This window comes from Leuciscus leuciscus, assembly GCF_965113295.1.
Source record: "Leuciscus leuciscus genome assembly, chromosome: 9".
Lineage (NCBI taxonomy): Eukaryota > Metazoa > Chordata > Actinopteri > Cypriniformes > Leuciscidae > Leuciscus > Leuciscus leuciscus.
In genome coordinates this window covers 20,295,109-20,308,143 of record NC_138733.1, presented here as the reverse complement: position 1 = coordinate 20,308,143, position 13,035 = coordinate 20,295,109, and the positions used below count along the sequence as shown (strand labels likewise).

The following is a 13,035-nucleotide window of genomic DNA, read 5'->3' as shown; positions in this document are numbered from 1 at the left end:
AGACCCTTCTCAGTTGAAACTGAGTGTAGGGTCTGGCGAAGCTATGTAGACAAATCATTTCCAAAGGGGCGTCACCAACCGACGTAGCTCAAATTCCTCTGGGCGCAATTGGATAGTCTTAAAACCAATCAGATCGATGAAGGAGATGACGTATGCTTCGAGTGTTGTTCTTTGCTCCGGTTTTAACGAAAACGGTAAGTTTAAATCGCTCAAAACAGACGCGATAACTGATTCATTTATATACTGTCTATGATTCGAACGAGTGATGTTCCACGGCGGCATCCATCTTTGTAATGAAATCTCCTTCAGCGTCGCTGCGCTGTCGTCATCATGTAAATCCCTCCCCAAACGTTTCTGATTGGTGCCGCGATTTCGGCGGCACAGAAATGAGTTTGAATGGGCTCTTCTCCAGACTATCCTGGAGAGAGAATTAAAATTCACCGGAAGTAGTCTGGGTTTTCCCAGGCTAGTTTTGGCCCCCTGTGCACATCTGTAAGGTAGAGTTCCTTTACTCTGTTATGTGACATGTGATGTTCTCTTCCAGTGATGACAGTATGGGCTACCAATACCCCTTCACTCTGCGGGTGGTGCAGAAAGATGGTAATTCCTGTGCCTGGTGTCCCTGGTACAGGTAAGGCATTTGAGTTCAGCGCTTGTGCATGCACATATCTCACACTGTGGGCTGTCGTGACTGACAGGGGTTGTCGTGACTTTGCCAGGTTCTGCAGAGGCTGCACAGTGGACTGTAATGAAGACAGAGCATCTTTGGGAAATGCCTACATTGCTGTAGACTGGGACCCCACAGCCCTGCACCTTCGCTACCAGACCTCTCAAGAAAGAGTACGTTCATCTTTACAGATGTTCACAGATTTTAAAGGCCATAAAAGCAGCATATTCAGTCAGTGGGTTGTTGTTGCTTTGTGACAGTCTATCCTTCTATACTGCATCCAGTCTGATGCTGCACTGCAGGACTTGATGTACACATAATGATTACTCTGCTAGTGCTGTCATTCCCTGTGAAGAGATTTGCTTTCATCTCACATCACAGCTGAGAAATCCATTAAAATCATATTGAATGATTAATTGTTTTCCGGGTCCGCTGCCTCTATTTTACCTCTAGCAAGAGCTCCTGATGTAAACTGCTAATTATTATCTATCATTTACTACTTGCAAAATACACTTTCTGATTGCAAACTTTACTGCAGAGTCAAAGTAAATAAGTTTAAAAGTGGAGATGACAAAATAAAATCCTGTGGTTTTTGCACCTCTTTTATGGTGCATTACAGACCAGAACTGACCTTTTTATAACGTACGATGAGTCTGCAAATAATGTTTAATTGTGCATTAAAAAGAAATGCCTTCAAATGTAATAACATTCTAGTTCTAAATCTTTTAAATAGGTCCAGAGCTCTTAGTGATTTTGGGTAGTTATCATTTAATTGTGTTACTGTGTCTGTCAAGTAATTAGTTGCTGATGTTTATGTGGAGCAGATAGTGGAAGAGCATCCCAGTGTTGAGCAGAGTCGGCGTGCTCAGGCAGAGCCTATCAGTCTGGACAGCTGTTTGAAAGCCTTCACCAGTGAAGAAGAGTTAGGGGAGGATGAGCTCTATTACTGCTCCAAGTGTAAGACCCACCGCCTGGCCACCAAGAAGCTGGACCTCTGGAGGCTGCCCCCCGTACTGGTTAGAAACCCAAATGATTTGTTTCCTCCTTCTCTGAAAAATTTTATTAAATTAAATATATATATATGTGCGTGTATATATAGTACTGGTCAAAAGTTTGGAAACACTTAAAAAAAAAAAATATGTTTAATGTTTTTGAAAGAAGTCTCTTCTGCTCATCAAGCCTGCATTTATTTAAACAAAAATACAGAAAAAACAGTAATGAAATATGATTACAATTTAAAATAATGGTTTTCTATTTTAATATACTTTATTTATAAATTATTTCTGTGACGCAAAGCGGAATTTTATTCAGCCGTCACTCCAGTCTTCAGTGTCATGTCTGTCACATGATCCTTCAGAAATCCGTCTAATATGCTGATTTATTATCAATGTTAGAAACAGTTGTGCTGCTTAATATTTTTTTTATAACATGTGATAACCTTATTTGAGGATTCTTTGATGAATAGAAAGTTAAAAAAGAACAGCATTTATTTAAAATAAAAATAGATGTAGGAATAGATAAAATAGATTCACTACCGTTCAAAAGTTTGGGGTCAGTAAAAAAAAAAAATTCTTCTTTTTAGTAGGACGTGTCAAATTGATAATAAAAGCAGATAGTGATAGTAAAGATTTATATTGTTAGAAAAGATAAAAATTTTGAATAAATGCTGTTCTTTTTAACTTTTTCAATGAATCCTGAAAATGTATTACAGGTTCCAAAAAATATATGAAGCAGCACAACTGTTTCCAACAATGATGATAACTGAGTATCAAATCAGCCTATTAGAATGATTTCTGAAGCATCATGTGACACCGAATACTGGAGTAATGGCTGATTTAAATTGTGCCCTTTTAGCTAATTTAATCTGATAAAATTAAATAAAAATTTTTTTTCCTTTTTCTTTAATAAAATCTTTAAAAATGCATCTTTTTATTTATGTTTATTATTATATAGTTTTAGATCTTTTGAGCGAAATAAGCTACATTTAACATACTGTATAACATAAATGTAATTTTAAGCAAGTTGCCCTTTGTAACATTTGGTTGCAACATATTTTTTCAGATTGTTCATTTGAAACGCTTCCAGTTTGTCAATGGTCGGTGGATTAAGTCTCAGAAGATTGTGAAGTTTCCACGCGAGAGCTTTGACCCCAGTGCGTTCCTCACCCCACGGGAGGTAGCTCAGAGCATGGGCAGCTTGCAGAGCCTCCAGAGCGAATGCCTGGTAGAGGAGCTCCAGAGGCTGGAGAGAGGAGACTCCTCTATGTCCTCCATCTCCACTACTACTCTGGCCAGTCCTCCCAGCTCTGGCAAAGGTCTGTCTCTCTTCTCTATTTGTAGACCTTTTAAATGAACACTGCTTGAGATTCTCTAACCACTGCGTTGTTGTTTTAGGCACCCCGTGCTCTATCAGGAGGGTGTGCAGCCCACTGAGCAGAAACAGCAGCCCTGGCAGCAGCCCCAAAAATACAGGACGGAAACAGGGGCGTCTGCGTCTTCCACAGCTGGGCAGTAGGCATCGACTCTGCAACAGCAAAGAAAACCTGGATGCCTGTAGCAATAGCAAGGAGAGCGAGACCGAGTCAGAGCAGGGCACAGTGACGGACGGGGAGAATCAGATGCCATCTGATGCAAATGGGCAAGACACCTGGTCACTGGACGCCTCAAGCAGCGACTGCGATGCCATCATGGTGAATGGACTGGGACAAGACAGCAGTCAGAGTAATGGACACTCAGAGGTCAGCTCAGACCTGGACACCCCTCACCAAAGAAATGACATCTGCCTGGAGCCCCTGTACAATTTATATGCAATCTCAGTAAGTGATTCTTCTCTACATGTTTCAATGTGTAATGATTCCTTTTGTAAAAAGCCTTTCTGACACCTTAATTGTTGTTTTTCTTTTAAGTGCCATTCAGGAATAATGGGAGGGGGGCACTATGTGACTTATGCTAAAAACCCCAATGAAAAATGGTACTGTTACAATGACAGCAGCTGCAAGGTAAGATCCCAACTCTGTTTATTCTTTGACATCTCAGGGGTTTCTATTATTTGACACTCATACTGCACAGAGTATATATTTCTGCAAGGATGGAAAATTCTAGGACAACGAAGTATAGATGTCAAAAGTACCGGTACTAAAATAAACAAATTGGGCGCTACAGCCTGAAGTATCTGTCAGCAATTACCATCTGAATTTGGTATCATCACATTGACTGGAAGGTGCTTTCAAAAGCTCAACATTGTTTGAATTGAATTAAATCGAATTAATTGAAATAAATGTTATTTTAATGTTATTTAAAATTAAATTAAATGAAAATAGCATGTTTAATATAAGTACTGTGGTATCAACATTGGGTTTATATTCCTGAAATATTACAACAATAATACTAAATAATACAATAATACCTATAATACTAAAACAATTCAATCTGAAATAAAAATCATGTGTTCAATCAATGTAAGTACTATGGTATCAACATGGAAATTTACATTCCTGAAATATTTCCCTTGCATTGGTGTGGACTACTGAAAGTTTGATAATGTCTGGTTTCGTGACAACACTAAAACAAGTATTGTGCAACACTTAAAACAAACGGTTTCTTGTCATCTATTCAGGAAGTTCACTCGGACGAGATTGACACAGATTCAGCTTACATCCTGTTCTATGAGCAACAGGGAGTGGATTACTCGCAGTTTCTGCCAAAAACAGAGGGCAAAAAGATGGCAGACACCACTAGCATGGACGAAGACTTTGAATCTGACTACAAGAAGTACTGTGTGCTGCAGTGATGCCATGCTCTTCCACATTAAAGACACTAGGGGGGTCTGTCAGTACGCCAGTGCAATGAGGACTGAAACGGCAGAGCCGCCCCAGAGGACCATCATTTGTGAAAGCACAAAATATCAGTTAGCCGACAGGCACAACACCGCCGCTGACTGTGCTTTCAGAATAGAGGTACCTGACACTTCAGATACACGAGGGAGAGGGTGAATGAGTGAATCACAGAGAACTGTAGCGATCATGTGATTGTTGCCAAGCAAACAAATAACTGTTAGCCAATCCCTTGATATCACCATTACCAAACAGACAAAACTGCTCTTTCACATGCCAACCCACACAGGTGAATCCAAAAAATCACATAACAAGAGCTTGTGCTTCTGTAGTGCTACATTTCTGAATGCTAATGGACAGAACAGATTCTTTTAATTAGGAAACTGATGGGGAAGATGGTGTTGGTATAAATTATAGAGCCCTAAAAGGTTTCTCTAAAGGTTTGGTTGGCTTAGTTTTGGCATAGTTGATTTCTTTTCTTTTTCTACAGTAAATTCCATACACTACCTCACATCTTTTGGCCAACTGTTCATAGAAAATCAGTGTGACAGTATTATATCATCTGAGGGCAGTTGAAATTATTTTATGGACAAAATTCACTTCCAAAAAAAGTTCATTTTAAAGACAATTTCTGCCATTTAATAGAATATCCTCCCACTCCCTGCTGCCAAATTATACATATGCTGTTTTTGTTTTTTTTAAAGTTTTAAATCTTATTTAAGTGGGTTATTTTGAGACTTAATTTTTTTTTAGAAGAGTAAATGTATATCTTTTTTTCTTTTTTTTATCAATTTATTTTTATCAATGTGAATTTTGTTTTTTTTAATGCAGTAGTTCACTTTGCCTAAACACATTTGCTAACAGCTTTAGTCTTAGCAGTCTGATCAAACCACGTCCTCTCAACAATACCGCTGCTTTGTACATGTTTTCCTGTTACTACTGTTTTTTTTTTTTTTGCTTTACAAAAAAACTGTTAACCCCAGAGACTAAAAACAGCAAACAGATACATATCTGATTAATGTTTTCTCATGTGTCCAAGCCAAAGTGTTTTGCTGGTTCATGTACGTAATCTGTGGGAAGCACTGAATACTGTCAGACAAGAGCAAACAAGGTCTGTTGTGTGAACAGTATTAGCACAGAAGAATATTTCACAACCCACGCTTTTAGAGAACAGCATCCTCACTAAACTGCTGAACGTTCTGGACGTCTGTGTCAGAGGGTATTCCAGGTTATTAGTAGCATTTCTTTAGTGACTCTTGAAAAGAGAGCCCAACTTAATTACCACTGTGAAATGATGTATGAAATACTGAATGGCTCTTATTTTTCAGCAACTCGTCAACTGAATGAGCTCCTCCTGTGAGGGGACGTTAAACCCTTGGAAATCATCGGGATTCATTCGCCCGCACCCATTTTTGCTGCTGTACTTTTCAGATTTCCATGGATACTCTAAATGTTAGCCATCAAAGAAAGGTTTATCCCTGTCAGAAAAAGAAATGTATGTGAAATAAACACAGGTGTGTTACTGTAAGGAAATGATTAATCATCATAATGAGTAATGCGGACTGTAAACCAGTTTTTAGGTATTTTAATGTTGGAAGAAAAATATAAAGATATCCAACATCCAAAATCAAATGATATCTCTCTTAAATAAAAAATTGGCTGTTTGATGTATTACAATTACAGTAACCACAAACATGCTTTAAGCATTCACTTTTTTTTTTTTTTTTTTTATACAGGGATAATTTATTAAAATGGCAAAATGATCTCTTTTCAAGTAGTGCAATCAACTACTGATGTGTGTCTTTGTCTATGTCGTTAGTCCTAATTTTGTTAAATTAATTTTGATGAACTGCTAGAGATGTATTAATTTAATGAACTTTATTTTGTAAAGTGTTGTTTAAAGAATAAAATTGACATTGCACTGACAAATGTACATAAATGTTTTGTAAATACGCCAATGAAAATGAACTGTACAAATGTACTTGTAGTTGTATATGGAGTGATGATGTTGATCTGTAACAATTATTCAAGGAACAAATTAAATGCAGCCAAATGCGAGCTTTTCTCTTCTGTGTTTATTACATGCGAATAATGCGAGGTGTTTCCTTCAACAGCCAAGAGGAAACCACACACCTCCCTCTGTCGGGTTCTGTAGCGTCCAGTGTCACCAATCAGACATATTTCCTTGAATTCAAGCCACATTTGACATTTAAAACTAACCTTTTGTAGGACCCTTCCACTCACTTTACAGAATATTTTCCTTTAGAATATTTCCCTTGAATGAAATATACAAATTCAGTTCATGAGAATCACCTCGAGACCTTTGAGCACTTTGTGGGTTGCACATATATTTGGAGACGAGCATTCTGTAGTCAGGAAGTGAGTCGATCTGCATACCGTGCTACTTATAGAACTCAGCTCTAAACCACAAGTGCTGAAGAATTGTGGCTTATTGTTCTGAACAGCATCTTAAACTCAGTGGTCTTCATGCATGCTCATATCATGCAGAAGAAAGCTAGACAATGGTGTGCATTGCATAATGAGTTCATCCTGGGGGACGTGCATTCTGTTGTCTTTTCTTCAAGGAGACAACACATCTTTTACACATTTGCTTTTCAGGTTTTGCATTTGAACATAAAAGGAGACGTCGCCTGGTTAACATTTAAGGTATATTGCGTATAATATGAGTTTAAATTAAATTTAAAAGGGATGTGAAACATGAAATGATCATTTTTGTCTCGTGTCTTTTTTTAGCTCTTTTAGCTCTGAAATATCTCTTAGATGATTTTAAAAAGCATATGATGCTTTTGACTTCATTATGGCAAATGACAATTCATCCGGTACAGAATTACCAGGCTGGAAGAGTAAGTATATATGTGTGTATGTATATACAGTAGTCAACATTTGAAGTGGATCAAAAAAAGTTCATCAGTTGTCCTAAGACAAGAGCGGGTATTGTTCAAAATTCATGTGTAACTTTGATGAAAGGTTGTGATCCACTTCAAATGTTGACTACTATATATATATATACATTACATAATTATATACATCTACATTATATCATTTTCTCCATTTTATCGAAAGAGGTGAAAAATATTGGTGACATGCATCAAAATTTTTCATTTTTAAATAAAACCAAAATGAATTATACTAAAATTATAGTTGTATGTTTGGTTTTTCTCTTTTTACAGAGCTTGATGTTGGACACATCGTTCTAATCTGCATTTATGCTGTTACCGTTTTCTTCATGATAATACTTGGATGCCTTTGCCTAAACAAGTATATTTTAACTGTTTTTTTTTTTATCAATGGACCCTTGTGGACGGATAAACTTTATCTAATAATAATTGTTTAATATTTATTTAAATATTATATTATTAAATTGTGCGGTGAAATTGATTAATCGCATCTAATATTAAAGTTTGTAAATATATATGTGTGTGTGTGTGTGTATGTATATATGTATATATATATATATATATATATATATATATATATATATATATATATATATATATATATATATATATATATATATATATATATATATATATATATATATATATATATATATATATATATATACTGTATATATATACTGTATATATATATATATGAAGAGTTCAGATGCAAAAGCCTCTAAGTGCCATCTGAAATTTTCTTCTAGAATGATACTTTTTATAAAGCGTGTATATTTAAGTTGAGTAATTTCACTTAAATGACAATTAATAAGTAATTTGCATTGCCATTTAAGTGAAATTGTTGAACTTAAATATACGAGCTTGATTAAAATGATCATTCTAGAAGAAAATTTCAGATGGCACTTAGAGGCTTTTGCATCTGAACTCTTCATATATATATATATATATATATATATATATATACACATGCATACATATATTTACAAATGTGTGATTAACTGATTTGACCACTTATATATATATAAATATTTACTTTTCAACAATTTTCCACTTTTAATATACAATTTTTGCAGTTATATATTTATAAAAGAAAATGTATCATTTTTATTTATATGTATCGAGCTTTTGAAAACGCTCTGTTTGTTTCTCTTATTAGGTATCGGTCAATGAAGAAGATCATACGGGATTTGAGGCAGGGACGGTCGATCCCCCGAGTTCCTTCCCAAGATTCTCCTCCTCCATCTCCCAATGTCCTGAATCCTCCTGAACTACCAGAACGTCCTACAGAGAACCCATTACAGAGACAACAAACTAAATCCAGCTGCAGGTTTCCCTGGAAGCCTCCACTACAGGTTCACTATTAGAAATATTTTTTGAAATGTGATTTGACTGACTTGTTTAGTGCTCTCCAATGTAACATGAAGAATTAATCTTCAGGTTCCCCGGTTCACAAAAGCAGACCTGAACCTTATTCAGCTCATAAAGGCGGGTAGAGAAGGAGTTTTCTACAAAGGAAGGATAATGAAGGGCACTTGTAGAGGACACTCACTGGTCACTTGCAAAATTGGAAAAGACGGTAAAACTATATGCAAACACATTTATGTTGATTTAAATGCATTTTGAAAACAAGTTATTGTGTGCATATCTTAACAATTATCCAGCTGATGTTTAGATTTGCTGTCATTTGCAGGTATCACCCCTAAGCAGATGGATAACGAAGTGTCTGTTATGAGAAAGCTGGCATATCATAAAAATGTGATCCAGCTGTTAGACTGGAATACAGTGGAGGGTAAGTCATGCTGCTGTACTTCAGTATTGTATGACTAAACCTTAAATGCAGCTAAACAGTCAAATATACACTATCTTGCCTGAGCAAAACTTGCCGACAGTCTTAGGGTGTTGAAATGGTTGACGAGTGTTGCTAAAGTGTTTTTTTTATGTTTCTTTGTGGTTGTTAGGGTGTTCTGGGTGGTCTATATGATAGTCTCGTCCCAAAATATGTTTCAAGTCCCTCCTATAATGTTTTTTTTCTTCTGTTTGATCGTCCACCAGGTAAAAATTGTAAGCTTCCTCAATTAGAAAGTTACAGCATTTTTCGCATGATTTGATCATCATCAATCGTTGCAGGATGAGTGTAATACAGTGGGTAATGGGTTTGTTCAAATCCTGTTCAACAATAATCTTAACAAATATCACAAAATTTACAGTAGAATATAGAGATATTCATTTGTTGTAGCAATATCCGTTAATGAATCCACTTGCAATATGTGACCCTGGACCACAAAACCAGTCACATGGGTTAATTTTTTTTAAATTGAGATTTATACATCATCTGAAAGCAGAATAAATAAGCTTTCCATTTATGTACGGTTTGTTAGACGGTTTGATATGACACTATTTGGCTGAGATACAACTATTTGAGGGTGCAAAAAAATCGAAACATTGAGAAAATCACCTTTAAAATTGTCCATTTACGTTCGTGATTGTACTGCATTCACTCACAAAAATAAATGTTTTATATATTTACGTTAAGAAATTTACAAAATATCTTCATGGAAAATGATCTTTACTTAATATCCTAATAATTTGTGGCATAAAAGAAACAGTGATAATTTTGACCCATACAATGTACAGTTGGCTTTTGCCACAGCGACTTATGACTGGTTTTGTGATCCAGGGTCACATATCACAAACATTCCCTCTCCACTTCTACTATTATTCATTTATCATTCAAGAAAACTTGTCAAACTTACTAAAATAATGTATCATGTGACCAAAACTGTCTGTTTTCACAGAGCCGTATATGCTGATCATGGAGTTCATAAGCTACGGGACCTTGCGCAGTTTTGTGCAGAAACACAAAGACGAACTGAGTGCCGAACCTGAACTGCAGAGCCAGTTCACCATTGCGTCTTACCACATCGCCCTGGGCATGGAGCACTTGCGCTCCAAAATGGTATCACAAGCTGGCACAAATATAATACAGCTCTTCTGATTTAAACCTTATGCAAGAGAGAAACTTTTTTTAGTTTCCGTTTCAGTACTACATTAAACTGCTATATATAATGTTGAATATAGTGTATAATAAATGCAATGGGGGAATATGTGTGCTAAAAGTAATGTTACCAGTAAAAAGTGACCTACATTATTTGAAATATATCTAGTCAGTGACAGAGTGCAAGCATATTCGTCTTAAATAATTCTGTATTTTCAGCTTCAGAATCATGAATATTTTTATTCTGGTGTCACATTGGGTTTCCAGCACCAAGTCCAAGCCTATTCATTTCCACCCACTTCGTAATACCAAATTTAACATTTTAATCGACAGTATTTTTCGTTAACCTTTTACCATATGTCTTGGAGTATCGCAATAATATCGTTTCGTGATATGTATCGAATCGTGACATGAGGGTATATCGTTACGCCCCTAAAAGCCATCTTTAGAATTTTATGTTTAAACTTCTGTTTTTGCGGTAGCTCTGTGTATTTCTATGGCATATCGCTGTCGAAGAGTAATTAGCCGGTGAAGTGGATTTACTTGTATAGTTAAAGGTATAGCGGAGGATGTTTTACTTCCTGGTGGGTAGTCTAAACTATTGGTCCTCCTAATTGTCAATCATTCTGGTGAATCAATCAAACTTTTCAAAAAGTGGAGAGGGCGGGTCTTATCTAAAATTTGGAAAGATCCTCCGCTATACCTTTAACAAAAGATAAAATGAGCAGTGTAATGTTTGAAGTGGATGTCAGTTGACCTAGGAGATTTTAAAATGAGAAGTTCATTCATAAATCCGTAAGATCTTACCTTCATGATGTGGAAATACAAACCAGAAGACAGAACGCAACGAGTGCAGTGCTGAAAAGGGGCTGGGCTACATAAAAAATGGAAAGAATGATTTTGGACGTTTTCTGCGTACCATTCAGGTGGTGCACTGTGACCTTGCCTTAAGGAACATTTTGGTGAGCCGATTCCCATGGGAGGTGAAGGTAGCGGAGTTTGGCCTGGCCAGGGACTTGACCCGCATGAGGAGCAGACGCAGCAGCAGGAAGAAACAACACAAGGTGAACTAATCGCACCTGTTCTTCCCACATCTTCATTGACCATCCGGCTAATATTAATGTGACCTCATAGGAACGCGTGCCCCTGCGCTGGTACCCTCCAGAGTACTTCCGGAACAACTACTACAGCTTTAAGGGAGATGTCTGGGCGTTTGGGATCGTGCTGTGGGAAATGCAGTCATTTGGTGAGAAATATCCGAGATATTTGGTTGTTTTATCAAATATTTTTGATGAATAAATCACAAATATTGGATTTTGTATTTTTATAGGCACCTTGCCATATCCAAATCTGAACACATCTGAGCAAGTGGTGTATAGTGTCTGTTCTGGATATAAAAACACTGTCCCCAGTACCTGCCGTCCAGAAATGTGAGTGACCATATAAAATATATTATTAAATGTATTAAAATATATCATATCAATTATATAAATATATATTTATTTATTTTTGTCATCATGATAACTTACTGACCTACTGTCTGTTATGTATGGAAGCTTGTTTCCAGCACAGAATAAAAAATTAAAAAGGTAATTTCGACTTTTTATCTCACAATTTTTTTCTTGCTAAATTGTGAGATATTTACAAAAAGTTTAAATTGCGAGGGAACAGTTTATATCTTTAATTTTAATTGTGCAATTGCAAGTTTATATCTCGGAATTACAAACTCGCAATTGCTAGAAAAAAAGTCTGAATTTGAGAATTTTTGAGAGTCAGAATTTTTTTTTAATTCCGTTGTGGAAGCAAGCTTCTGTAGTAATGGTTTCCAGTAATACATATCTATTTTAACATGTAGGGAACAGATCATGCTAGACTGCTGGTTGGATCCATACACATCGAGACCTTCATTTACAGACATTGTCAAGATCCTGGAGAATATTGTGGAGAGTGATGGGGTGAGTCATATTTGTCCTTGAGCCACTCTTCACTCTTTACCTTTATACTAGAGATAAGTGATAAAACATTACTGATATATTGCAGGATTATGTGGATGTTGACAACCAAAGGATCATGAATGCAGAAGAAAAGTGAATGAAAAAAAAACAACATAAATCGTTGTTCTACACATCAAATAACTTTTTTAATACTACAATAATTTTGTAGCGATTGTTTTATCATTGTTCTCGTGTAACACCTACTTAATTGTGTGCAGGCATACTTTTTTTTAACAATGTTTGTATTTAAGGATTTAATATATATATATATATGACATTACACAACTCTAATGACCAAATCACAATATTCTTGCTATATTTCCATGGATCATTTTGAAAACAACAAAAAAGTCAGTGTTTGTAGTCATAAACATGCTTTGTTAACCCAAAATAATTTAATAAAATAAGTTTAACAATTTAAAAGTCTTGAAATGTTTAATGGTGGTGAGTGCTTCCTTCACAAATTGCAAAAAAAATTAAATTACAATGGTGGCTAATGCTTAGTAATGACAGTTTAATTTCAGTAACAATAAAATAAGCATCTATTTTATCATAAAACTAGTTGCTATGGTCATTTTTGTAAGGATTGTGTTCCACGGTTACGCTCCATGAGCCAATGTGCAATC

The 13,035-nt window shown here is 35.9% G+C and overlaps 2 protein-coding genes across 3 annotated transcripts in view; both read left to right on the top strand.

Annotated features, from left to right (window-relative positions):
• The window catches only part of usp32 (ubiquitin specific peptidase 32), a 49,980-nt gene extending 43,423 nt beyond the window's left edge, over positions 1-6,557 (top strand). For both annotated transcript variants that reach the window (XM_082178786.1, XM_082178785.1), the window contains exons 28-34: positions 545-631; positions 720-840; positions 1,492-1,683; positions 2,729-2,981; positions 3,061-3,482; positions 3,573-3,665; positions 4,283-6,557. In XM_082178786.1, coding sequence (XP_082034912.1) covers positions 545-631; positions 720-840; positions 1,492-1,683; positions 2,729-2,981; positions 3,061-3,482; positions 3,573-3,665; positions 4,283-4,456 — 1,342 coding nt within the window. In that variant the 3' untranslated portion in view covers positions 4,457-6,557. The remainder of the gene's footprint in view (positions 1-544; positions 632-719; positions 841-1,491; positions 1,684-2,728; positions 2,982-3,060; positions 3,483-3,572; positions 3,666-4,282) is intronic.
• Positions 6,558-7,000: 443 nt separating this feature from the next.
• LOC309505433 (fibroblast growth factor receptor homolog 1) lies at positions 7,001-12,832 on the top strand. Its single transcript, XM_082178803.1, has 12 exons — positions 7,001-7,166; positions 7,263-7,363; positions 7,691-7,778; positions 8,577-8,772; positions 8,858-8,996; positions 9,111-9,209; positions 10,216-10,376; positions 11,342-11,479; positions 11,550-11,661; positions 11,746-11,845; positions 12,271-12,370; positions 12,456-12,832. The coding sequence occupies exons 2-12, from the start codon at positions 7,318-7,320 to the stop codon at positions 12,504-12,506; spliced, it is 1,230 nt and encodes a 409-aa protein (XP_082034929.1). The 5' UTR covers positions 7,001-7,166; positions 7,263-7,317; the 3' UTR covers positions 12,507-12,832.
• The last annotated feature ends 203 nt before the right edge of the window (positions 12,833-13,035 follow it).